The 26,555-nt window shown below is 43.5% G+C and overlaps 1 protein-coding gene across 7 annotated transcripts in view; it reads left to right on the top strand.

The window, feature by feature from the left end:
• ABCC5 (ATP binding cassette subfamily C member 5) overlaps nt 1-26,555 on the top strand; it is a 94,468-nt gene that overhangs the window by 52,225 nt on the left and 15,688 nt on the right. For 6 of the 7 annotated variants that reach the window (XM_077117720.1, XM_077117717.1, XM_077117714.1 and 3 more), the window contains 15 exons: nt 3,921-4,277; nt 6,957-7,028; nt 8,126-8,250; nt 8,369-8,441; nt 10,035-10,238; nt 11,138-11,281; nt 13,665-13,767; nt 15,803-15,987; nt 16,392-16,538; nt 16,842-16,971; nt 18,341-18,494; nt 18,583-18,711; nt 20,253-20,439; nt 21,798-21,887; nt 24,059-24,248. In XM_077117720.1, the coding sequence (XP_076973835.1) occupies nt 3,921-4,277; nt 6,957-7,028; nt 8,126-8,250; nt 8,369-8,441; nt 10,035-10,238; nt 11,138-11,281; nt 13,665-13,767; nt 15,803-15,987; nt 16,392-16,538; nt 16,842-16,971; nt 18,341-18,494; nt 18,583-18,711; nt 20,253-20,439; nt 21,798-21,887; nt 24,059-24,248 (2,290 nt within the window). The other variant, XM_077117721.1, reaches the window with a different exon arrangement.

The following is a 26,555-nucleotide window of genomic DNA, read 5'->3' as shown; positions in this document are numbered from 1 at the left end:
TGCCAGGAGCCCTCCCTGGCAGCAACAACTGCTGTCGTTTCTTGTGGGGCATTTAAGGGATTTAAACCTAGAAGATCAGAGCTGTCAGGTGACTGTCCGTTTTTTCCTCACCTTCATCTTTGTACCTGTTGATTTGGTTAGTCTGTAAGCTAAGTCCTTTTTGATACTCTCTTTCTCCTGCACTGTGGTTGCCACTCATGATGCAGGAAATGCAGTGAAATGGGAATAGTCTAAAACTAGAGTAGTGCAGTTAAGTAAGTATCAGTTCTTTGGTTTTTTTTTTTTTTCTTCCTTTCAGGTGGTTAGTCAATCATACTTTGGATGTGTTCTTTGTGCCTCCCGGATAATACAAATATATGTTACAAGAGGGAGATGTATTTGAGAGGGTGGCGGGAGATAGATATCTCAAAGAGGTTAATACTTTTTCAAAAGAAAGGAAACATCCCCTGCATGGGCTAGAATTCCTTGACGAAGCCCCAGGGTATTATAGCTCCTGTTCATCCTTCTATGGCCAGGTGTTTGAGGGATTAATATCATCCCCTTAGAGATTTAAGAAAAACAAATTAGGTTTTTCTCCCAAGAAGAATGGAGAATAACTTCCCAGAATTTATATATGTCCAATTGTTTGCACTTAGCCATGTGAATTTGTTTGATCAAGAAAGCTAGTCATCAAGACTGCCCCTCACTTTACCCAGCCTGGGTGCTTGACAGCCCGAGTCATATGAAAAGAAATGGTCGAATTCTAACTAGAGCTTTATTTTTCTGAACCCCAAATAGCCAGTTGTAGAAATAAAAAATAAAAAATAAATGTGTGGGCCATAATCTACCCCCACATCCCCCAGTTTTCATCCTGTTTGTTCCTATGTCCTTGTTAGAGAATGGATTTGGTGACATCTTGGATGAAAGGGCAAGAGTGCATGTTGTGGGTATGCTCCTTCCTTGTTTCTTGAGGTCTCTCTTCCCTCCACTTTTTGGTGAGCATTTGTATTAGCAGGTGGCATTTCACATCATAGCTCCCTCCTCTATCCAGGAAGCTTCAGAGTTAATGATAGAAGTAAAATCGCCTGCAGCTCTTTCATGTACTCCATGAGACTTCAGTCTCATTCTGTCTTATTCCTCTTAACAGTTTTTTTTTTTCCTAAAGTAAATGGTTAACCCAAGATAATGCATATTTGTTACTGAATCCTTCCCCAGCTTTAAGCTGTTTCATCGTATTATCTTCAGGTGTTCGTTAACTAGAATTCCATTGAGCAGGTTGCCTCAATCCTGGGGGATCATCTAAGGAAAGGTGAACTTTTGGGTTAATAAAACTGCCCCCAAGAAGCATCTACTCCCTTAATATTTTCTGGATGAATGAGAGAAAAACAAAGATGGGGAATTGCTTCTTTGATTTATTTTACAGATCTTGCAATTCAGAGAAGATGCTGTGAAACTTACTACTTACCAAGTGCCTTTTTTTTTAAACAGTTTTATTCATATACCGTACAGTCTGTCCAAAGCATACAGTCCTGGCACTTAGTATAACCACAGATTAGTGCATTTACCACCTCAATTTGAGAACATTCTCATTGCTCTTAAAAAAAAAATCCAACACCCCTTATACCCCCTCTTCCCATTAATGATGCTTAGATTTGGTATAGTACCCTTGTTCCAGTTGATGAAAGAATATCACAGTGTTATTGTTAACTGTAATCTTTAGTTTGCATTAATTATATTTTCCCATTTATCACCCTGTTATTGACACCTTGTAAGTTATTTCTGTTCTAGTTCATGTAAGAACTTTTAAATATTTGTACATTTAAGCACAGTCATCATCTACATTAGGTTTCATTTTGTTATACAGTCCAATGTTTTAAAAGGCTGTGCCTTCTTATTTTACATCACTTCCTTTCTCTCTTTTTAAATTAGAGTTGGGGATCTGGTAGATACAGAGGTATAGTCTTCTCTCTATTTGGCCTACTCTGGAAGTGCATCTTGCAGAGCTCGTTGCTTCCTATAGGAATAGTGTGGACAAAGGATGATTATAGTATGAACGTAGTGTAGTATGGACAAAGGATTGAAAAAAGAATGTAAGATTCCTAAGCGGATGACAACCTGTAGTTGGGCAGTGAAAAGCTACCTCATGTGACTGTCCTGATCAGATTGTCACCAGTGTAGAGTTGCCATGTTTAGCAAGTAATAATACAGGACACCCATTTAAATACTACATGGGATATACTTACACTAAAAGTCTATTTGCTGGTTATGTGGATTTCAGTTTTAACCGGGCATCCTATGTTTTATTTGGCAACCCTTAAGCAGGACCCTCCTTCTGCACAGCAGACACATTCTTCTTTTATTCTTCTAGTAAATGAGAGTAGTTTTTCAGTGGTCAGTTTCCTGTAGTAAAAGGATTCTACTATCCTGGCAGGTGCAAGTCCAGAGGATGTTAATTTGAGTGTTGGGAGGCCTCTGTGTGCTTCAGCCTTTCAGGGCAGGGTGGCCTGAGCCGAAGCCTTCCTGAGAAAAGTGCATGCTGGGAGGAGCCAGTGGGAAGGAAGGACATCTAGAGAAAGAGGCTCACAGGCTGGTAGGCACTGGAATATTTTTTAGAAGTTCCCCAAGCCTAAAAGATCTTTGTCCTTTTAATAACTGTTCAGGGGAGAGAAATGATGAAGATTCTGTCAGTGTATGGTTTCACTCTAAGAAGGTAGTCAAAATATTTGGCATGTTATTCTTAGCTGAGGCTTTCAGGAAGCCTCTGAATCAATGAAACTAGCAGCTGTTTTCAGAAACAGAGATTAAACTAAGAGAAGATTATTTTAAACGAGAGAAGATTATCCAGGAAATTTAGAAACATGACACTTCTGGGAAGATTGGGGATTAGGAATGGGTAGGAAATGTGGTAACTTCAGGGAAGTAAAGAGCAAGCTTAGAATTGTGGGATCTCGGAGAGAGGATTTGTTCATGGGGGAAGGTAATCTCCAGTTAATGGCACCTGTTTCTCAGTAACAAAGCAAAGAGCCCTAATCCTAAAAGTCATCTTTTCTCTAAAGACTTTCTAATGTTTAAAATTTTTTTATTTTTAATTTTTTAATCATATGACAATCCAACCGGGAAAATACTCTGTAAAGAAGATCACTGATTTACAGGTTAAAGTCTTTGGAGAGCTCTGGGCTGTGGTTTATTATGGTCAGGGTTCCCTGTCTAATCACAGAAACACTTATTTCTTGAAGCATTCCATTTTTCTTTGCCTAAAATAACTCAGTGGGACTCTAGAAATGAATGAGGTGTTTCTCAGGGAGAGATCTGCACCCCCATGCAAGCCCATTCCCTTGAGTTCCCACAAGTTCTAAGGCAGGACTTTGAAGACATGAGAATTTGTCGGGAAGAAGGTGTGCTTTAGTGTACACAACCTCAGGTACTCTTCTCTAATCCTAGCAATCAGTCCAGCCCCTCACCCCTTTCCAGTAGGTGCTGAGCTGTGGGTGCAGGATGGGGACAGGTTTGAAGTTATACAGGAGTGGTCTGGAAGGAAAAGAGGGTGATGAAGGTCTGTGCAGATCAGTGTGCCCTTGAGTTTTTCCTATCTACTGCTCTCAACTCATGAGTGCAAACAGGGGTCTGCATACGAGTTAGGTAAATGTCCAGTGACTCATATGAGACTGGTAGAAAAGAAAATGGGAATTGACCGTGTAATCTGTAATGTGGAGTGCTGGGCCATTCACCAGACTCCTGCATCTCCTGAGGGTGTCCCCCCACTCCCATGACCCTCCCGTGGGCCTGAGACCAGACCACACTAATGAGCTACCTTTTGCCCTTCAGCTTCCTTCCACTGTATAGCCTGATGTGTTTTGCTACGTGCGTGTACGCCCTAGGCTTGTCTCCCCTGGTCTTGATCCAGTATCTCATCTTTGCACCTCTCTCACAACTCCTATCAGAGTTTGTTTCTAATGGAAGAGGTTCACATGATAAAGAAAAAACCAGCCAACCCTCACATCAAGATAGAGATGAAAAATGCCACCTTGGCATGGGACTCCTCCCACGCCAGTATCCAGAACTCGCCTAAGCTGACCCCTAAAATGAAAAAAGACAAGAGGGCTGCCAGGGGCAAGAAAGAGAAGGCGAGACAGCTGCAGCACACTGAGCATCAGGCGGTGCTGGCAGAGCAGAAAGGCCACCTCCTCCTGGACAGTGACGAGCGGCCCAGCCCTGAGGAGGAAGAAGGCAAGCACATCCACCTGGGGAGCCTCCGCCTGCAGAGGACTCTGTACAACATTGACCTGGAAATTGAAGAGGTAACACGCCTGCCTCTGACCCCCACCCCCACTCCCATCCGGTCCACTGGGCGCCCCCATCCTAACCTGACGGCCCTTATGGAGCCATTTCTTTTAGCAGAATGCCATGTGGCATAAGTAATTTTTGATCTAAAAAGCAAATCCGGCCCACTCCAACTCTAAAAGGAATATTTAAACTCTCAACAAGAGAAATTAATAGGTGCTAATCTCACAAGATGCTCATTTTATAAGCAAGGAAATGGAGCATTTAAGTGGATTTTTTAAGATTTTGCCTTGAATAGGTTTCTGACTATCATATTTGTGCACAGGCTTTGATGATTATTTCTGATTATAACTGTGTATGTGCTCCTCATTACCACCAGTCTATGCAGCAGTTGTACTGTAATTATTTATTTTAAATATAAATGTCATTACAGTGTATGATGTCACAGCCCAGAAAGCATAGGACTAGAGTTTCTCAGAGGAACTTCTTAGAGAGTGGTTGGAGCAGAGATTTAATCCGAGGCTTTTAAAATATAAAAAATGACGAACCAGTGCCACTTCAGAGGGCTGAATCTTCCAGAGAATTCCAGATGTATATTCATTCAGTCAACAGCCATCTCTATACTAGGCACCGTCGAAGGGCTGGAGGTTAACAGCAAAAGACAAATAGGAAAAAAATCCGTGGCTTCCTAGAGCTTGCATTGTAGTGGGCAAGAGGGGATGGTAAAAACATAAAAATACATGTCAGAGGGTGATAATGGATGTGAAGCAAAGGGACATAGAGTGCTGGTGCAGGGAAGCAGTTGTGGTTGCAATTTAAACAGGTTGCTCAGGGGAGGCTTCATTTAAAAAGTAATATTTGCACAAGGGCCTGGACAGGTGAGGGAGTGAGCCATGTGGATATGTAGGGGCAGTAGCATTCTAGGCAGAAGGAGCAGAAGCATAAGGGCCCTAAATCCGGAGTGTGTCTGCTGTTACTGGAGCAGAGCACATGGGGGAGAAGAGCCAGGGATGAGGTCAGAGGAAATTGGGGTTCCAGAGCCTCCTCTGAGGACCTTGGCTTTACCCTGAGTGGGCAGAGAAGCTGTTGGAGGACTTTGAGGAGAATGACATGACCTGACTTTTATATGAAGAGCATAATTCTAGCTGCTGGATTTGGAATAGTATACAGGGAGACAAGAGAGCCAGAAGAGTTAAGAACCTGTTACTGCAGTAAACTAGGTGAAGGGTGAGGTGTCTTGGACCAAGGGTGATAATGTTGGAAATGGGGAGAAATGTTTATCTAATGCCATAGCCAAAAGTTGGGAATAGAGTGTCTAAAGCAGCGTGTATCGAAGTCAGCAGCAGACTAAAGGCATGTAAGGCAGATCCAGAGCTAAGCTGAGGAGAGAACTGAAGACTTTCATCTCAGGAAAGAGGGGGAGACATGACTTTTTTTATTCATTCCTCAGTGAAACCACCTGAAACTAGGGTAGTGCATCAATGAAGGGTGCTTAAATCAATTTTCCCTTCAGTTAACGCTGAACTATTGGCTTCCTTACTTGATAACTGTTATCTTGGTCATTGAGGCAACTCTGTTACCTTGTCCGTCAGCTCTCTTAGAGATTTACCCCTCATATTCAGCTGAAATGTACTCTTCTTACTTCTTTACTGATCCTTCTTTGCCCTTTAGAGTCCACAGACACCTAGTAGACCTTCAGCTATTTGAAGAGAGTTGCCCTAATTCTCCACTCCTTTGGGGAGGGAAAGGGAAGTTAATGCTTGCTTCATGTCTTCCAGGTACCATGCATTTACTTCATGGTTGATATCTCATTTAGTCACCTTTTAGTCTTCACAGCAGAATTCTTCTCTGTTAAAGGATTGGCCTAAGCAGAGATGAAACCTCTGACTTTGGTCTCTTCATTGCCACTGAGCTATAATCTTTAACATTCTTGGACTTTGTTAAAATCATTTTGTTTGTTCAACATACTTTTATTAAGTGCCAGACACTGTACTGGGTTCTACAAGGGACAGTTCTTTCCTTCAAGGAGCTGAAAGTCCAGCGAGGAAGATATCCACAGTATTAGTTTAAGTACCGAGGCCGAGATCACACATTTAGCAAGTGTAAGTGGATTTGGGACCCAGAAACTTTTAACACTACCCAATAGAGAATTCATTACCTTGCCTGAGGAAATTCGGTGACTCATAGTCTTGGTTTTCTCCTTTTTGGTGGGATTGATGGCATAAATATTCCTTAGGGTTCTTGGAATATTTTGTAAAGATAGGGAAACAACAGTGTCCATAATTTAGAGCTTATAATAATTTAGAACAACCTAGAGGAAAATCATCTTAAAATATCTTTCGAGGGCCCTGGCTCTCCCTTCCAGATAAACCTCAAAAACAAGCAAAGGAACAATTTAGAGTACCACTGAGCTAGGAAAGGACTGGGCCTTTGTGAAATCGATGGTGGGATACCTCATGCTTTAGTGTGGGGCACATTTAATTTTTCCAAAGGGCCTGCATGTCTGTCACCTGTGTGTGTCCTTACAGAAACCATGAAATCGGTGGCTACGGAAACAAGTGCCTGGTTGGGTGATCAGGGTGACAGTTCCTGTATCAATTGACTCTAGTTATGTTTCTCCTCAAAAGGATGAGGTGTTCTAGAGAAGAGTGCTCAGTAGTGTCTTAATGATCTCCTTCTCTCTGTACTTTGTCCAGGGTAAACTGGTCGGAATCTGTGGCAGCGTGGGAAGTGGAAAAACCTCTCTCATATCAGCCATTTTAGGCCAGGTAAGATTTTGTTTATTGACATGGTATTTTCTGGCTTCCTTCTCTCTATTCTGCTTAGCAGAATTCTCGGGTAAAATGAACTTGTCCCTGGAAGAGTCAGGACAGGTGGAAACAGAATGAACCCTTGGTCTGCCTCATGTCCCCTCCACCCACATTCCTGCCCCTTGGTAGCAGCGTATCTGGAAGGGAGCTCAGTGGACACCCAGTGAACCCCAGTGGGGTTCATTCTCATGCCTTTTACTCATCACGGATTCATCGAGTACCTTATGTCAGAATTAAAAGATGAAGCAAACACTAATGTCATCAAGGAGTTTGAGCTCTGATTGGTGAGCCAGGCCTTCTAGATACACAAATGCAGCACAGAGCTTTGTTTCAAAGCTATATAGATCATATCCCTAACCCAAGACAAATATATACTCTCAGTCCCAAAAGAAACCATGAAAGAAGATAAAAATGGATACTTATATCAATGGCTCTATCAGTTACATGGATGTATCAATCACTATGACTGAAAATACAGTTCAAAGCACGTGACTCATCATGCAGGGCTTTCATGTTGGAGAGGAAGGACCACCATCACTATATGAAGACTATAGAATACAAGTTGATATCTAAGTTGGCAATTTCTTTTTCCCTTTGATCCTCCTTTTGCAAAGCCGCTGATCTAGCCAACAGCATTCTGTGGATGAGTTGGCCTACCCTTATCTTTAGACAGTGACTTGCTCTAAATCCTTACAGTATCCTCTCCAGGAGAGTTCTGAAGGACCTTCTTGTTTGCATTTTGCTTAGTTAAAACAGTTTGCAATTAGGAAGAAAGGATGTAAAGTCACAAATGGGCTGCTGAATGAAGTATTTGTTCATTTAAGCCAGAGAGGTTGTGCTGGGCTCCCAAAACACTTGCTTAAGGAGAACTTTGGTTTTTGTGGCCATGGCAACTCCTTTGGAACAAAGGAGAGATCTGGATTTGGGTCCAAAAAGCATCCAAAGGAATTGCCAAAACTTTTTAGATTCCATTGTGGAATATAGCAGGTTTTGTTGGCTCCAGGTAATGGTTTTGAGTTATGATGCCATTGAATGGTGGGTGTCTCTCTCCCTAGATGACCCTTTTGGAAGGCAGCATTGCGGTGAGTGGAACCTTTGCCTATGTGGCCCAGCAGGCCTGGATCCGCAATGCCACTCTGAGAGACAACATCCTCTTTGGGAAGGAATTTGATGAAGAAAGGCAAGGAATGTTTGGTTTCTGTCATGCTTTCCATTTTGGCTGCATAAGACACCAGGCAGCCCAAGTTAGCAGATTCTGTTCCGGTGTCCCTGACACTGGATCTCTGTGTGTCTTTCAGATACAACTCTGTGCTGAACAGCTGCTGCCTGAGGCCTGACCTAGCCATTCTTCCCAACAGCGACCTGACTGAGGTACAGGCCTTCTGCCCCCAGTGGAGCAGTGTGTTTAGCAGAGAGGGCTGTGGGGGATGGGTAGCAGGGCTGTGCCAGAGCTGCTCCAAAAGTTCATGGATGCTTAGGAGGTGAACCTGTACAGGCAGTTTTGCTTTCCTTGGGACTTTAAGTTAGGCAAACATCTGTTCCTTAGGGTAGAAGCACTAGTTGTTTTAAGCCTATAAGGATTACATATATCATGGGAGTTTAAAATAAATTCCCGTTGTTGCATCAGAGTTAATATCTTTTTACTTTATTCATTTTTAACTGCCAGGTCAAGCATGTGCATGTTGAACTTCCTCCCTGAGTTTCATTTTGCCTACTTCTCACCCAGATAATCTTTAGGGAGCCCTTTGTGTGGCCACCAGAAAGGATGAGGACTTAAATCTGTGCTGTCTCTCTTTGTTCTCTACCCCAGGGTAGTTTCCAGAGCGTCACTCTGGAACGAGTTTGTGCTATCCAGTGTTGAAGCCTTTCTCTCATGAGCTGCCCTAGAGGTCTCTGGGGTTGCACTTTTATTCTGCTGACTTCAGTTAAATCCCTTGTACCGAATCTGGTGAATGGTCCGGTTAGGTTAGAGGTTCTCAAATCTTGGCAGCGGCGGCAACACCCAGAACTTGTTAGAAATGCCAGTTCTTAGGCCCCAGTCCAGACCTACTGAATCAGAAATTCTTGTAGTGGGGCCCAACAGTTTGTTTTAACAAGCTCTGCAGAAAATTCTGATGCTCAAATTTTGAAGACCACTGACTTAATTGAATAATTTTTAAGGACAAGTTTGTTGGTTGTTTTAAAATGTAGAACGAAGTTACCATTTGACAATTGAGCTCCTCATTTGTTGGTTTAGTAAACATCTTTCAGGTACTGGCTCCATGCCCTGGTAATATAAAGAAAAAGGACATTAATCTGCACCATCAAGAAGCTTACAGTCCAGGGGGCAAGAAACTCAAAAAAATTGGCACAAAATAATGTGATGAAAGAGTCCCCTTTCATTCGGGTGCTAGTGGAGAAGAGATTGGGAGAGGTTTCACAGAGGAACAGAGCAGAAACAATCCAGGAAAAGGCACCACAGTAGTTGTGTGTTTTCCATAATGTACACATAATTCCCAGGATGTAGATCCCCGGATGTATAGGGGGTTGTACAGTGTAGGCTGAGAGGGCTACTGGGAAGGCCAGGTGGCCAGGGAATTTCTTCTTGTGCCGAGTTCGGGTGTTTCAGTTCCATTCTTTAGACGTTAAAAGGCTCTTGAAAGGTTTTGAACAAGGGTAGGGACATGGTCAGCCTTGTGTATAGGGTAGATCTTTCTGCCATGTGGAGAATGGATTGCCAATGAGCAGTGGCAAGGCTGGATGTAGGATTCATGTGTAATCAGATAGCTGTGAGGGAAGAGGAATCTGCCTGACTCCTCCCGTCTTGGCCTGGGCCCTGGGAGGGCCATAATGACAGTTCACCCTGGGGAAGCCAAGAAAAGGAGCTGGTTTCGGGTGGGAGCGGGAAGAGATGATCAGGGTTGCCACCACGCACGGTTCTGGACAAGAGCCAGGGGCTTCACTGTGCTTTCTGGGCTCCTGTAGATTGGTGAGCGGGGAGCCAACCTGAGTGGTGGGCAGCGCCAGAGGATCAGCCTTGCCCGGGCCTTGTACAGCGACAGGAACATCTATATCCTGGATGACCCCCTCAGTGCCTTAGATGCCCACGTGGGCAACCACATCTTCAACAGTGCCATCCAGAAGCACCTCAAGTCCAAGACGGTTCTGTTTGTTACCCACCAGTTACAGGTATGGTGCTTTCTTCCCAGGCTGCCCTCATGGCTTGCAGGATCAGAACAGGAAGGTGGGCTTGGTGCAGGTACCTTCTTGGGGCTCCTCGAGGTTCCTGGAAGCAGGAATTTCATTTCCTCAGCAAATAGCATCTAGCTCATTGTCCCAATAAAGCTCATTGTCCCAGTGTACCAACTGGCCATCTGAATCAGAGATCCTTGGAGCATATTATCTTCTGCATATAAAACAGCAAGTGAAAGGGCTGAGAAGAGGAGGCTGAAAATGGAGTTTGGGTATGAGATTGTTTGGAAAGCATAGTTAACATCTATATGCAAATGGAAACTGTTACAAAAACAAACTGTTCTCCCTTTGTCATTCCATGACATGCAGCCACTGTGGAGAGCAGCTCAAGGATGCTGCCATCTGCTTTGTGTATGTTTTCAAGTTTGGGGGGCTAATCCCCCATTCTGCCACAGAAAGTCTGTAGTTACGTGCACTTGTTAATTCAGTGAGAAAACATGGAGTTTGATGTAAGGCCTCTGTGGCCTGATCAGTGGATTCATCTCAAATACTGGAGGAACTGCTCTTTGAACTAATGTCACAAGGCCCTATAAACTAAAGCAGGGTTTCTCAGTCTTGGGACTAGTGACATTTTGATTGGATAACTGTTGGGGGTGGGGCTGCCCTTTGCATTGTAGGGTGATTAGTGGCTTCCCCTGGCCTCTGCCCACTCGATGCCAGCAGCACACTCCCACTCCTGGTTGTGAAAATAAAAAATGTCTCCAAATGTTGCTAAGTGTCCTCTGGGAGGCTAAACTGCCGCCCTGATTGAGCGCCACTGAACTACGGTGTAGGTATTTGAATGTTTTTGCATAAATATTAACAATGTTAATCAAAGTCCCCACCTTTGTCTCCAGTACCTGGTCGATTGTGATGAAGTGATTTTCATGAAAGAGGGCTGTATTACAGAAAGAGGTACCCATGAGGAACTGATGAATTTAAATGGTGATTATGCCACCATTTTTAATAACCTGTTGCTGGGAGAGACACCCCCAGTTGAGGTAAGTTTCCAGTTGTGTTTGTGTCTCCTCCTTTCCAAGCAAGGGGCACATGGCTATAGTGAGTCGATGGTCCCAGCTGAGCTCAGTGTCTGCCTTCTTGGCAGGGGCCTCCTTTTTGAAACCAGCCTGCTGCACTTTAGTTCACATTTGGATTCTGCTCTAGGAGAGCAGCATGGTGGGGGTGGTGACCTGAGAACTTCCTGAAGCAGCAGTGGCAGGGAGAGGAGCATAGGCCCACTGGCGGGGCTGGGAGAGGATGGTACTGTGTTCATTTGTAGCTTAGTGTCTAAACCCCCGCACATCCTGATTGAAACATAAAGTTTTTTTTTTTTTTTTTAATAAGGGAATAAGGTGCTGGGAAGGGAAATTAAACCGTTCATACTTTTGAAAATGGTCCATTGTATCTTAGTTGCTGACTAAGGCACTTAGGCACTTCTTAATTATCATCTCATTTAGTCATTTTAACAAAGCTACATGGCAAAATAGGGCTACTCCCCACTTTTATAGATAAGGAAACTGAAGCTTAGAACAGTTGCCAGTAAGGGCAGTTTGACTCCAGGCTCCCTCTCTGCTCTGCTGCCCTGCCCTGTCTCCTGTAGCAGTGCAGACGATAGCAGTTTTCCACAGCTGTACCCTGGGCTCTCTATTGGGTACAGTCCAAGTGCAGACTGAGTCAGAGCTCACCAAAGAGACTGGCCATCCTGCTCTCATATTTACCTCTTATTCTGTGATAAGGAGCCCTAGGATCCTAGGTGTGCACTCAGCTTGGGCTATAAACTTCTTTTTTGGCTCTCAGGTCATTTTGACATGTGAGAGGGATGAAAACAGAAAGCTATTGGGACTTTTCCTGCGATTTCTGCTCAATCTTTGGTTTTCATTCCATTTGATTTTGGGTACAGTATAGCTAACTGTTCATGACTGATGGGTCATTAGCCTTTTTAATTCAACTCAAATATTCCAAGTGTCATTATTGACTTCTTTGGGCACACCTGAGTTTAGTTGGATTTTATGAACTCTCTGTGGCTCTCAGGGTACTGTGAACTCTTGATGATTTCTTCCTCACTGTAGACACAGGGAAAAAGAATGAGAGGGAGAGAAACTGAAATATGAAATAGCAAAAGAATGCTAAGAGTCCATGTGTTGTAGCAGAGGGACCAGATTTTAAGTATGTCACTTAACTTTTTTGTGCTTCAATATCCTTGTCTTAAAAAGTGAATATCTCCTCTTAGAGTTATTGTATAGATTACATGAAATAATAATGCGATGTTTTTACAGATCAACAAATGGTAAATTTTCCTTTAGTGCATTTATTTGTGCACTGTAGTAAATAATTTAAATGTTAGAGCCATTTCACGTGTTCCAGATGTGACCATATTTTATAACCTGCTTAGCCAATTGAGGGCATGAGGCTAGCCTGTGACATAAAGTTAAATGTAGTGAACCATATTAAGGGAAATTCCTATATAAAAATATAAGGAGGAACCTGGAAAGAGAGCAGAAAGCCCTGTCTTGTTATCTCAGATTCAGTCTGATAAATGTTTAAGTCCTCTTATGGGAAGTTGTCAGTGCCAGACCCTGTGCAGGATATAGCTGTGAGTGAGCCATCATCTCTGCCTCGGAGTTCACGATCTCCCAGAGAAGAGTGTTGCTCTCACAGGTGGACTGTGACAGCAGGCCACACACATAGCCATGTGCTATAATAGAGGCCCTGACACAGTACCAGGGGAGGCCTGGGGGTGGTGAATCCTATACCTCCTGGAGATATAGATTTGAAACCCTCTGAGTGGAAACAGCTGTGACTGAGCTTGGGCTGAGGGGTGGGGCATCCCGGGTGGAGGAGCCAGTGCGCAAAGGCACAGGATTAGGAAATTGAAGTGTGGTGTGGGGAATGGTGTGAAATCCAGGGTGGCTGGAGAGTTGGAGCCATGGGTGACAGTGAAGTGGGGGAGAAATTTGCAGGATCAGGCCAGGGCCAGAGTGTAGAGATCCTGCAAAACCAGGCTGAGAAGTTTGGGGTTGTTCTGGGGTCACAACAGATCTGTGGATTTGATTTAGTGATGTGAGGGATCAGAAATGCGAGGAGGGGAATAATGTGTCCTAAGGCTGTGGACAAGTTAGAGTGGGGAAGAGTGGAATAAAGGCCACTGTGGTTGGAGTGTAGGTCTTTAGCAGCTTTAGGGGAGCAATAAAAATGGAATAACAGGGTAGGAACCCAGATCTCAAGGATTTAGTGAGGAAGTGGAAGAAGTGGGTATAAATGCCCTTTTAAGAAGCCAGACGAATCTCTTTTTAATGAAAACAGCTGCCTCTTAGATAGTTCTCTGATGTGTCCTGCACCTGGATGATCATGCCATGCCTGGAACCAAATTTTTTTTTTAATTAGGTTAATTCCAAAAAGGAAACTAGTGGCTCACAGAAGAAATCACAAGACAAGGGTCCTAAAACAGGATCAGTAAAGAAGGAGAAAGTGGTGAAACCAGAGGAAGGTAATGACTTTTTTTGAAATTGTGTATTTATCATTTAAAGTGTCTTATAGGAATTTATGCCATGTAGTAATTCATGATATTTGAGAACACTGTGTGTTCTAGAGTACCCGGCTTGGAACAGTAGGATTCTTACATAATATTGGGAGACTGTGTGGCACCTTCTGTTTGTTTAAACAGACCACAGCGATAGGAATTAACTTTAGTCTTCTGCCCTTTCTTTACTGTGCAGGGTGGGGTTAGGTGTAGTGTGATCACAGCTGAGTCACCCTGAGTAAAGAAAAATTGGATGGTGGGTAAAGATATACCTTTCCCTGCTGTGATTCATCTGTGGTTTTTGAAAGCCAGTCCCAGCCAAAGCAGGTGTTCCAGCTACACCCTTCAGCCTGGTCCATAGTAGTTCTTGTGTCTTAATCAAACACTTATCAGTTTGTCAAGAGAAGGGTGTTGCCAGTACCAAAGTGAAGAGTTCCAGCCAGGGTTGACTTGACTCTCCCATTTAATTGATAAAACTGAAACAAATCTTGGAAGTTAGAAAATGTACTGGAAATATGTTGGGCATTTTCACCTAGGAGAATTTTAAGCTGCATATCCATTTACAAAAGAGAAGAAAAACATGGTTCTTAAAAGGCTGTTGAAAAGCTCTTTTTGTTCAGTCACCTCCTACCTGACTTAGGGCCTCTCTTGGATATACCACTGCTTTGGGGATGGAGCTGTTTTCTCTCCTTTTTCTTAACACTGCAAGCAGACATTTGGTGTCAGTAGTGGGCCATTCTCAGTTATTATTCCTTGCCTCTTTTCTTTCTTTTAAGAAAACATGTTTGAAATTTTAAATTTAGGTGTGATTTGAGATACCTTACTCAAACAGAAAACACAAACACAGCACAGATGGCAAAGACATACTAACCTGGGTACTCCCAACTCTTAAAGTGCTCAAGGTGTGTGTGGCTTATTCCAAGGTTATTAAGCATTATTTGTGAGGGAGAGTAGAAGCCCCTGTATTGCTGTTTCTCTGTAATCTTGTATCAGCACCCATCACCTGGCCACACCAGGGAGACCCTAGGAGGTAGCCTTGAATCCTTCCTGTCCTCCCACAGCCCGCTGATCACCATGTCCTACCAAATGCACCTCCTGAATGCTTCTCTAACCCATTCCCTGGACTCTACCCCCATTGCCGTGGCCCTACTTCAGGACTTTATCATCTTGTACATAGAGTGTTGCAACTGCCTCCTTTTAAATCTGTCCTCCACCCAGATAGCCGAGAGATCTAGTTGAAAACAGGAGACCAACCAACTCACTCACTTTTGCATGAAGCCTTTTGATGACTTGAGGTAAGTCTGGCGATTCCAGACCTACCTCATGCAACAGGACTCAGGGAGTCAAATCCTGATACCTCCTATAACCCCATTCTTTTGAGAAGTTCTGATCTAGAAGAAAAGTACACTTCCTTTATCATCTGAACCCCAGCCTTACATCTTGCCACTCCCTATATTGACATATTAATCCATTAGTGCCAAATGGCCATGATTGTTGATTTTCCTATCTCTATGCCTTTGTTCCTCTTATTTCCTCTTCCTGTTGTCGCCCTACCTGGTCAACTCTGGCCTACCTTTCATGATGCAATAGAAAGTCTCCCCTGAAACCTCCCCCCAACGACTCGTACTCCTCCCCCAAGTAGGTTAGGTATGCTTCCTGTGCATTCCCAGGCTGCCCTGCATGCAGTTCTATCACAGCATTTAGCACATTCTGCCATAGTTATCTGTTTAATCGTCTGCCTGTTACCAGACTCAGCTCCTCAAGGGCAGGGACATGGTCTCAGTCCTCTTTACCACCCCAGGGTCTCATTCTGCACCCAATTCATGTAGGTGCTCCGTAAACGTTAAGTGGGTGAATGCATGCTTCTGGTAAAGAGGAAATAATTCTAACCTAGAGCCCTGTGAAGCTATAGGCTCTCTTTGATTCTGTTGCTCAATAGGTGATTTCCTTAGGGAAGAGTAGATTTTCCTTGTATGTTCATGTGTCTTTCTTTCCTCCCTAGGGCAGCTAGTGCAAGTGGAAGAGAAGGGTCAGGGTTCCGTGCCCTGGTCAGTCTATGCCGTCTACATCAGGGCTGCTGGCGGACCCTTAGCCTTCCTCATCATAATGTCTCTCTTCATGCTGAACGTGGGCAGCACTGCGTTCAGCACCTGGTGGTTGAGTTACTGGATCAAGCAAGGAAGTGGGGTAAAGCCTGCTCACTCATATTCTAAGAATGTGGCCATCTCTTTCCACAGTCCCTGGCTGTTCTTGTGGGAACTGCTTTTAGTTTTCAATGAAGAGGGGCAGTGACCAGGGATTACCCAGGATGAAAAAGATGAGTCCCTAATGTAACCTCACAAGACAGAAAACCTCCTGAACAGCTCATAGGGCAGTAGAGCTCCTTGTCAGCAGGATATATGCAACTGGCTGCCGTCACCCAGTAGAAAAAAGAGGAGGAGGTGGAGGAGGGCAAAGCCAGCCTTGGGTTGGCCTCAGCCAGATCCCAGAGCCCTTACCCTGAACCCTCTCCCCAGAGCTGAGGAAGGCCCTGAGCAGGGGCTCGTGGCTGTACTCGGGTGTCAGCCTCACCCAGCCTTCCCTACCAACAGAACTCCACTGTGACCCGAGGAAATGAGACCTTCGTGAGCGACAGCATGAGGGACAACCCTCACATGTGGTACTACGCCAGCATCTATGCCCTCTCCATGGCGGTCATGCTGATCCTCAAAGCCATTCGAGGAGTTGTCTTTGTCAAGGTATGCCACGGTGGCTTCTGCCCCTCCTCCCCGGTGGCTACCTTGGCCAGCTTCAGCATGGTCCCCTCGGGTTTTCTCTGCATTGGGAGCACCCTTGAAGCAGCCCATGGCCCTCACCGAAATGACTCGTGTGCCCTGAGTCTCGGCCTTTTCTTAGTCACATCCTTCTCCCTTGGGGGTTGACTGTGAGCCCCAGGCCATTTGCCCATCCCCTGCAGAGTCAGGACCTGGATGGATGGGACCTGAGCCTGCCCTGAGCCCCAGGGTCTCCAGGCTATCATCACTTCGTACTCCACTCCTCAGGGCACGCTGAGAGCCTCTTCCCGGCTCCATGACGAGCTTTTCCGAAGGATCCTTCGAAGTCCTATGAAGTTTTTTGACACTACCCCCACAGGAAGGATTCTTAACAGGTTTTCCAAAGACTTGGATGAAGGTATTTATCACTGATCCTTTCTTTTATGCACTGGAGCTCACTGTCCTCTCTAGCCTTCCTAGATGATTGACCAAATGTGCAGATTTATGCTTTCTTGGCATCCAAGAGCACAGTGGCTGCTCGTTTTCCACCAGGAACATTTTAGTTCTTAACATTTTCTCCATATTTCAACTTGCATTTAGGCTAAGGGCCTGTTTGAGTTTTCACTTTTCATTTAAGTTCCTGTTCAGTCTTATTTGACCTGAAAACAAGTTGAGTTAACATAAAGCCTTTGGAGAAGAGTGTCTGGGATTCCAGAGCATATGTTTACCATAAGGTAGTGCTTAGGTTCCTGGAGACCCACACCCCTCTGGCAGGTTTTGTAGATTCACTATGTGAATGGGCTGTGCAGGGCAATGGAACTTAACTACTCCAGTAGACCAGAATAACAGTAACACTACCTCACCTGGATGAGGGCTGACTGTGCCCACGTAGAGGGCTGAATATTTCACGTGCAGTATCCTAGTCCTTATAGCCTTCCTTCCAGGTGGGTATTGTTTCACCCGTTGAATGCATGAGAAAGCCGATGTCTGGAAAGGTTTACTTACCCAAGATGATACAGCTATTAGGTAACAAAGCTGGGAGTTGAACCCAGGTCTTTTTTACTGCAGAGCTAGTGTTTTTTAACTCCTGCACTGTGCTGCCTCCATAGAAGGAGCTTGTTTCAGACATTGATGGGCCACTGCAAAGCCCTGGTCAGAGGTAATGAAGGATCAAAAACATTGGTCGGCAGAACTGATGCATAACATGTTCTCATTTCTGATAGACACACATACACACAAGAATGGAAGACAGCCTGAAGGAAAAATAAACAAATGTTACCAAAATGTCTGAGATTTGCATATAAATAGTCCAGCTAAAAAAGAGAAGGTTGGAAAGATAGCTACAAGGAGAGTAAAAAGTTTTAATGATCATTAGAGGTTCTGTACCCTTCTTTCGACTTTTGTCTGTGTTCCAGAATTTCCATGATGAAAAATTTTCTTAAGTATCATCAGCAATTCATTGGGATCATTTGCATATAGATTATATTTTTATATTTTTCTTTTTTATATATTATTTTTCAAGTATTATAGAATGAGTAGTATAAAAATATGTTACCTTGTAAAAGGGAAAAAAATGTAAAGGGGGGGCAGGGAGAAAGGACACATTTTCTTAGGACAAGAAAAATTAGAGCAACCAGTTTTCTAGATTTTTCTATGCTCAGACCATCCTAAAGACCAAATAATGTTTAGATAAGGATTCTTGGGGAGCTGCTTTTGATTTGCTTTCCTGTGTGGCTCTGTTCTCCTGGGCCCCGTGGTCTGACTCTGTTCCTGTGTGGTCTCCCCAGTTGATGTGCGCCTGCCGTTCCAGGCTGAGATGTTCATCCAGAATGTCATCCTCGTGTTCTTCTGCGTTGGCATGATTGCGGGAGTTTTCCCTTGGTTCCTCGTGGCAGTGGGACCCCTCGTCATCCTCTTTTCTGTGTTGCACATTGTCTCCAGGTAAATAGGAAGTTTCCGCATCTTCTGGGCAGAGGATGAAGCCAGAGTTGCCAGTGAACCCCTCTGATGCAACTCATTCTCTCTCCAGGGTCCTGATCCGAGAGCTGAAGCGCCTGGACAACATCACGCAGTCACCTTTCGTCTCCCACATCACGTCCAGCATACAGGGCCTGGCCACTATCCATGCTTACAATAAAGGGCAGGAATTTCTGCAAAGGTCAGTGGTCATGGGGGCAGAGAGCTCGAAGGAGAGCGAGCATCCAGGCATTGAATAAAAGTCTGAGTCCCTTCAAAGCCAGAGTTCTGAAACTCATTATTAAGGGTATTAGTGATTTCATGGAATAGTCTCTGAATAAATTTCAGTCGCTTAGTAAACTCCCTTTGGAGCATGTAGGACAAAATTCAGGTTTGGAGTTAAGTTTTTGGTCCTGAATGCTACTGATATGGAACAGTCACGAAGACATATTAGTGAAAGAGCAAGGTATAGATGCATGAGTGTGGCATGCTACCTTTTAAGTGTGTGGTTGTATGCATTACCTTTAGATGACTTCTGAATGGGTACACAGGAAACTAACTGCCAGTCACCTTTGGAAAGGGGAAGTGGGTAGTAGAGGATAGGTAGGAGAAAGACTGACTTGTCATTGTGAGACCTTTGTACCTTTAAAATGTTCTATCCTGTGCATGTATCATCTATTACAAAGGTAATTCTCAAAGAAAATTTAGAATTAAAAGGTTAAAAAAAACTTTTTATAGAAAATGTTAAACAGCTCAAGGAAGTACATCCTAAGTTTAGGTGAAGAAAAGGTAAAATATTGTGTATGTACATGTATGTATATACTTAACAGCAAACATGAATGCTTTCAGGAAAATATGGTAGTGGAAAGGCAGCAGGATATTAACTGGTTTTAAGTGGATGGTATGATTAGAGACTTTTATATTTTCCTCTTTTTTGCACCTTCTAAATTTTCTCTAAAGAGCACATATATTATTGGAGGTGTGGGGAATAAAAGCAGAGAACATTTGCCTGGCCAGACTTCCCACTCTGGAGCTATAGTTTTGTGCTGTTCTCTGAGCCTTCAGGAGGGGTCTGAGCTGCTCCCTGGAACCCCTAGTGACAGTGTGTTGTCCGAGCCTCATTTGCTGTGGTTTAGCTCACTGCCTCTACTCCCTAGTTCCATGGCTTCAGGTGGAGTCTGAGCTGCTCTCAGGGACCCCTAATGACGGCATGTTGTCTGAGCCTCATTTGCTGCGATTTAGCTCACTTCCTCTGCTCCCTAGTTCCGTGGGTTCGGAAAACAAACACCATTTGGCCCAATGGTGGGGTGCCAGGAAGCCATTCGAGCTTTCCCTTATTCAGCCCAAGAGTTTCTTTTTCCTGGTCTTGGCCCATTTATGCTGTTTGCCTACATAACCACTCTGTCTTTGAGAAAATAACCCCTGACCAAAGACATTTTTCTAATGTTCAGCAGCAACTTCCTTATTTGATCTTTCCCCATGCTTTCCCTGTGCTATTGAAGTGATTCCCCCACCCCCAACATCTTTAATCTATTTTTTTTTTTGAAAAGTTTATACTAGGAAGCCTTAGACAAGTGAGACCTGAAATACTTGCCCTCCTAAGTTTCCATGTCAACCTCCCAGTTATAACAGGGTGCTTAAATATTTCCCGTCCATTCTGTTACTCACCAGAGCTTTGACGTCAGCTGTGATCAGTGTTGTGTGGGACTTTCTTTGCCCATCAGGCATCTGTCTTCCTCACAGGTACCAGGAGCTATTGGACAACAACCAGGCCCCTTTCTTCTTGTTCACTTGTGCGATGAGGTGGCTAGCTGTGCGGCTGGATCTGATCAGCATTGCACTCATCACCACCACTGGGCTGATGATTGTCCTCATGCATGGGCAGATTCCCCCAGCCTACGCAGGTCTTGCCATCTCCTACGCTGTCCAGGTCCGTATCCAGGGTGGGGGCATCATCCTTGCTCCTTTTAGTCCTACTTCTGTTGGCCTAGAAGAGGTATGAGTAGGGGTTCTGCCCAAGCCATTGTCTTCCCTCTGGACCCTTCGAGATTTGTCTGATTTGGCATCTACAATCTGGATTTGACTAGAGCAGTTAGGGGTGGGAGACAGGTGGGGGTTGGAATCTAGGGAAAAAAGGGATTTCATCCTGGTGCAACTGTTTGAGAAATAGGTGCTTATTTTTCTCATAAGCAAACATGATTTTGAAAACTTTATTTGAAGATTTCTGTCTTCACCACCCTCTCTTCTTCGGCCTCTTCCTAGTTTTACAAGACATATTATAGCCTTAATATGTTCTTTATATGTGTTTTACTTTCCTAATGCTAATTTTTCCAATACCATTATATATATAAACACTTCTGGTCCCTGGGGATAGTTGGAGGTCTTTAAATAGCTCAAAAAATAACTAGGAACTTAAACAACTAATTAGATATTTAAAGTTATTAAGGATTTGTTGATAATTTTTTAGGTGTGATGGTATTGTATATATGTTTTTAGAGTCTTTCTATTTTAGAGAGACATAAATTGAAATATTTATGGATGAAAGATAAGATATCTGGGATTTGCTTCTAAATAACATAGGAGGGGGAAACTGGTTTGGGATATTGGCTTTACACTGATAATTTTTTCAAATGGGTGACTGACATATTGAGGTTCATTATACTGCTCTCTCTACTCATATTTATTTGACATTTTTCCACATTGGCAAGATAAAAATAAATAAGTTGCCAGAGAATCCCAGAGATACAAGTCTCCACAGATACCCAAAGACATCTGTCCACGTTCTGCAGACTTCTGTAATTGTTGGGAAAGACTTTATATCGCATGTGTTCTGTTTCAGAATCCTCAGTCTGGGGTACCCAGGGTCTCTGCATTCACTTTTTTCCCAGTCTCCTATCACGTACTTGGCCTTCTTGGAATCCAGCATTCTTACTAGTTGCTCACAGGTTACACTCCCCATTTGTTGTGACTGCCACAGCAGGTGCAGGTACAAGTCTGAAGTCCAGAAGTTATTCAGTCACAGATACATGTTACTGGAAATATATAGATGGATAGAAAGCCTTTGAAGACAGAAAAGTTAGCATCCACAGTGTCACCATGCCGTTTGCATTTGTTGGGAATTGCAGTTGATTGGGGGTTTTTTGGTCTTAATGTTAAGAGAATGACCCAGTCCCTCAAACCAGCTGCTGCACATCCTGTGTGGTCTCCAAGATGAAAGAAGCTATCTAGTGTGGGCCTGGAGGCTGCTGATAATGAATTCTTACTCAGACTTTTGCTTTCCACTGTTAGTTAACGGGACTGTTCCAGTTTACGGTCAGATTGGCGTCTGAGACAGAAGCTCGATTCACCTCCGTGGAAAGGATCAACCACTACATTAAGGTGAGACTGCCTGCCATCCCTTCACTGCTGTCTCATCCTCCATGGAGTGGTTTTCACGTTTTTCATTGCCTTGGATCCATGTGTAAGGAGACTTGTTTTCTCTCTCATATCTTCTCCCACTTGAGTGGGCCAGTGGTCTCTTAAGCATGTATGGAATGGAGAAGAGGATATTTTAAGACTTTCGAAATGTATTTGTAAATGGTGGTCACATTGGGAGCTTATGACGATTAGCTAACATCCAGAGTATTCAGGATCTTAGTTCAGTTGAGTGTGGCATTTTTCTCACAGTGTTTAAAACCACCTGTTGCTTTAATCTGTAGTCTAATTAGTTGTTCTTAGCCTGGGACAGTCATCAGAATCCCCTGTTGAACTTTCGGCCAAGGCACAAACATGGGCCTCATCTCTGGGAGACTCTAGTGCAGTAGGTCTGGGATGGGACCTGGGCTTCTAGTTCTGAAAACTCTGCAGCTACTTCTAAACTGCATTCGTAATTTAGAAACCAATTAATTTAGTTGATACTGAGATTATCTAGCGCTTCCCCCTTCCCCTAGGAACCCCTACAGTTTTACTGTGAGGTGCAGTGTCTTGCTGGTATCCTAGTTGGAACTCTGAAAGTAATTTTCTGTCGAGAGAAACAGAGTCACAAATAGGATTCTCAGATTCAACTCATTTCTCAAGATTATCGATTTTATGAACTCTCTTGAGACTACCAGTATGTATAACGTTGTTTAGGTGGGAAGAACACATTCCAAGTTCCAAGTAATTAACTTAGAAACACAGTTTTAATAAACTACTCTTTCATTTGAGAACCAAGTGTATGTAAGCTGCATTTTCTAGCAGAGACCTACTTCACTGGAAGTCCTGTTTTGACCACAAGTTTATTTTTTCCAACTTACAAACAATTCTTCTCAGAAAGAATGGCAAATAAACTGCTAATAGCTGTTCTTTCTTTTTTTTTTTTGGTGCATGGTCAGGGAATCAAACCTGGGTTTCCTACATGTAAGGCGAGCATTCTACCACTGATATTCTTTCTTTTTATGTATTACCCTTGTTGTCCAAGGTTCTGGTCCGTGGAAGAGATGTGTGTGAGCACATGGATGTATAATGTTTGATCTGCATCGCTGTTGGTGCAACTCTCGTGCTGGGGAGGTCAGGATGACAGTTAGAGGTGGTGCAGCGTGGACCTGCACAAACCGGTCACATCATGAGGACTGGCTTCCAGTTCCTAACCTGGATACATTTTCCAGGATGGAGTCCTTCCAGCTTGTGGTTTTAGACTCCAGACTTCTCCCTCAGAACACTGTCATCTATGGTCCTTACTTCCCTATCAGACTATAAAAGCCCTGTGGCTAGGTGCCAAAGAGATTTAAAACATTGTGAGGTGTGAGCAGGCCACGATGGCTCAGCAGGCAGAGAGTTCTTGCCGGCCATAATGGAGACCTGGGTTTGATTCCTGGTGCCTGCCCATGCCAAAAAAAAAAAAAAAAAATGAAAGAAACATTGTGAGGTGTGACTGACTGTTGATGACAGAAATTACCCAGGTCATTATATAATGACAGCATGTTAAAGCTGGAATGGATTCCCCAGATTATCTAACCCAGTCCCCACAATTGGCAGATGGAAAACTAAGACCCAGAGAGAGGGGTGACATGACGAGGTCACACAGCTAATAGTGGCAGAACTGGGGTTAGAATCCGTGTCTTTTAGATTGACTGAGCTATGTCAGAATGCCAGATCAGATCAGGTGTACAAAAAATGTTTCTTTGTTTCTTTATGGTCTAGGCCAGTGGTTTCCAAATGGTGGAATCCTGTTTTGGGTAGTGATTTTTAAGAAACTGCAACAAAAACAGCTGTGGTTAAAGGAAGGTGTAAGGCCTCCTGCCCCACCACTTAACTTCTTTCTCCCTCAGCCCCCAACACAGCTCCATGGAGGAATTCCTGAGAGCAAAGGAAGTTTACAAAACATTACAGTTCCTGGGCTGTGTTTAGTAGCCACTGAACTCTGCCTCTGTCTAGTTTAGTGGTGATTGGCATTCACTGCCAAGGGAATCTGCCATAGCAAAAGGGCAGGGTGACAGTGGCCTTGGTGAGGCTACTGTGGTTGTCCTGATTTTACTTCTCTGTGATAAAGTTTTGCCAACTGTCTGAATTAGCCACTCAAATCTCCCTAGACTCTCTCCTTGGAAGCACCTGCCAGAATTAAGAACAAGGCTCCTCCCCCTGACTGGCCCCAGGAAGGAGAAGTGGCCTTCGAGAATGCAGAGATGAGGTACCGAGAAGACCTCCCTCTGGTCCTGAAGAAAGTGTCCTTTACCATCAAACCCAAGGAGAAGATCGGCATTGTGGGCCGGACAGGGTCAGGTACGGGAGGCAGAGCCGCCTCTGCGGAAACCTTCGCATCTCTGTCTGAATTTAGTCTGGGGCCCATGATGTGCTGTTTATTTAGTATCTCTTTCATTCCTTCAAACCAGATCCATGTTAGTTGAGCAATTAGTGTCTCAGGCCCTTTTGAATTTTCTCGGTTTATTCTTAACCCTGTTTAATAGCATTTAGTATTGTTTCTAATTATTACACATAGCAAACCACACTTGTGGTAACCCAGAGGTAACCACCGCCAACATTTTGGTGTGTGTCTCTTTAGGCTTTTCTGTTAATACATATGTTAATAAAAATAAGGTCATTTTACACACATTGTTCCTTGGCCAGTGTTTTAAATTATGAATGTTTTCCCACATCAGTTACTATACTAAAACATGACTCTAACATGATTTTTATGTAGCATAATGCAATATTCTATTATGGGTGAGGGTGTATTTAACTGGTCCCAACTTACAGGACATTGAGATTGCTGTCAACTTTAGCTATCACAGATGGCATGCAGTGAACATCTTTATTTATATAACGTCAAAATATATGAACATTTTAAAGGACTTTTTGATATATTGTCAGTAGAACCTCATATTTATCAGAAGCACATTAACGCTGTTCCAATAAGGAACCTGTGATCCTTCAAAGGCAAATTACTTTCTTGGTCTGATGTCACTTTGCAGCGAAATAGGTAATTGCCCTTCATTTGAGCATTTTACTTCATGCTTTTTCTAGAAATGTGTTGCTATATACCTTTAGATTTCTAGGGTCATGACTTGGGTATTTTATTTCTTTTCTTCTTTCTTCCCTGCAAAGCATTTCAAAGATCAGTCAGTCCTGTCTTCTTTTACTAACCTGCTTAACTTTGTGTAAGAGGTCAGTTATCTGGACTCCATTCTTAACTTGGCATCAACTTGTCTAGCTTTTTTTTTCCTTGGTATGAGAAAAGGGCCTTTTGTCTTTTCTTGGCAATTTACTTTAAAAGAAACTGCTAAGGAGGAAAAGAAAAAGCCATTTCCTCCTTCCTCCGTGAGGAAATTATTTCATGTTAAAACAAGACACTAGAAAAAGAACCCTTAGCCAAAGAAGGTGGTCTTTTCCTTGGATTCCCTTTGCTACATCAGACAGGCTGAAACAATCCCCAAGACTTTATTAAACTCTTAAGTTTAATAGGTGATAGACGAGAATAAATAAGAAAAATAACATAATTATAAATAGCGTGATTTAAAAATCTAAACTCTGATCCTAATACAGCTTCTTCCAAGATCCATAGGCCTTGGCTAGCTCATGTGTCTGCGGTCAAGGACACCAGAAGGACTTTCTTGCCTTTTACACCAGCATATCCCACCAGTGCAGAGGTCATCTCGATTCAGAGAACTATAAAGTCTTCCAGCCCAGGGTGGTCCAAACTTAGCATCTTTTGTTAAAGTGGAACAACTTGACCAACTTAATCGCAGCACTACTCCTTCCTTAGCTTAGACCTTAAAACAAAGCAGTGCCCTAGCACTCAGGAAATGTCTTCCTCTCCTTTTATCTGGACAAGGGGCCAATAGCCAGGTCCCCCTAGTCCTGAATGAAGTCATTATTTCCAGGAGGAGAAGGCCTCATCAGCAGATGTCCTGCTCCATGACTCAGGCTTCCCAACTTGTTTCCAGTAGATAGACTCGAGGATTGCTGTGTTAGGATTAATGCATATTTCTCAGGGTTCCCATTAGGTTGTTTGTCAGAAGTATGCCCAGGGGACAAATCTCGACAGCTGGGATGTGGTGGCAGACCTTGAGAGCAAGGCAGGATGTTTACATTCTTGATGACTTCAGAGTGAGCACGTCAGAGTCATCACAGACCTCTTCGTGAGAGGTCGTTCAGAGCACAGAGGCAGGAGGAGGGTGGAAGGGTCGAGAGCCAGGCACTGTGGAGACGTGGTCTAACAGTTAAAAAAAATTGTAGTTCTAAATCTAAACCATGTGTCCAAGTTGCTGTAAGGTAGACAGGACTATGTCAAACCCCCCTTTATTTTTTGATTTGGCACTTTATCGAGAGAACTTTTAAAATGTTTCTGTCTTTTGACTTAGTAATTTCAGTTCTGGGAATCTATCCCAAGGAAATCATCTGAGTTAGGAGCAAACTTGGAGCAATGAGGTACATACCACCACATTATTATAATACATTTAAATAAACTAAATGTACAACCTTAGGGCACTCGTTAAATAAGTTATGAGTACATCTACCTGATAGAATATCTACGAAAAATTGTTCTGCTTACCTTAATGCTGAACTCCTCATTCTTCTGCCCTGAACCTG

The sequence above is a fragment of the Tamandua tetradactyla genome, chromosome 10 (assembly GCF_023851605.1).
Source record: "Tamandua tetradactyla isolate mTamTet1 chromosome 10, mTamTet1.pri, whole genome shotgun sequence".
Taxonomy (NCBI): Eukaryota; Metazoa; Chordata; class Mammalia; order Pilosa; family Myrmecophagidae; genus Tamandua; species Tamandua tetradactyla.
The sequence above is the reverse complement of the archived record's forward strand: the minus strand, read 5'-3'. Positions and strand labels throughout refer to the sequence as shown.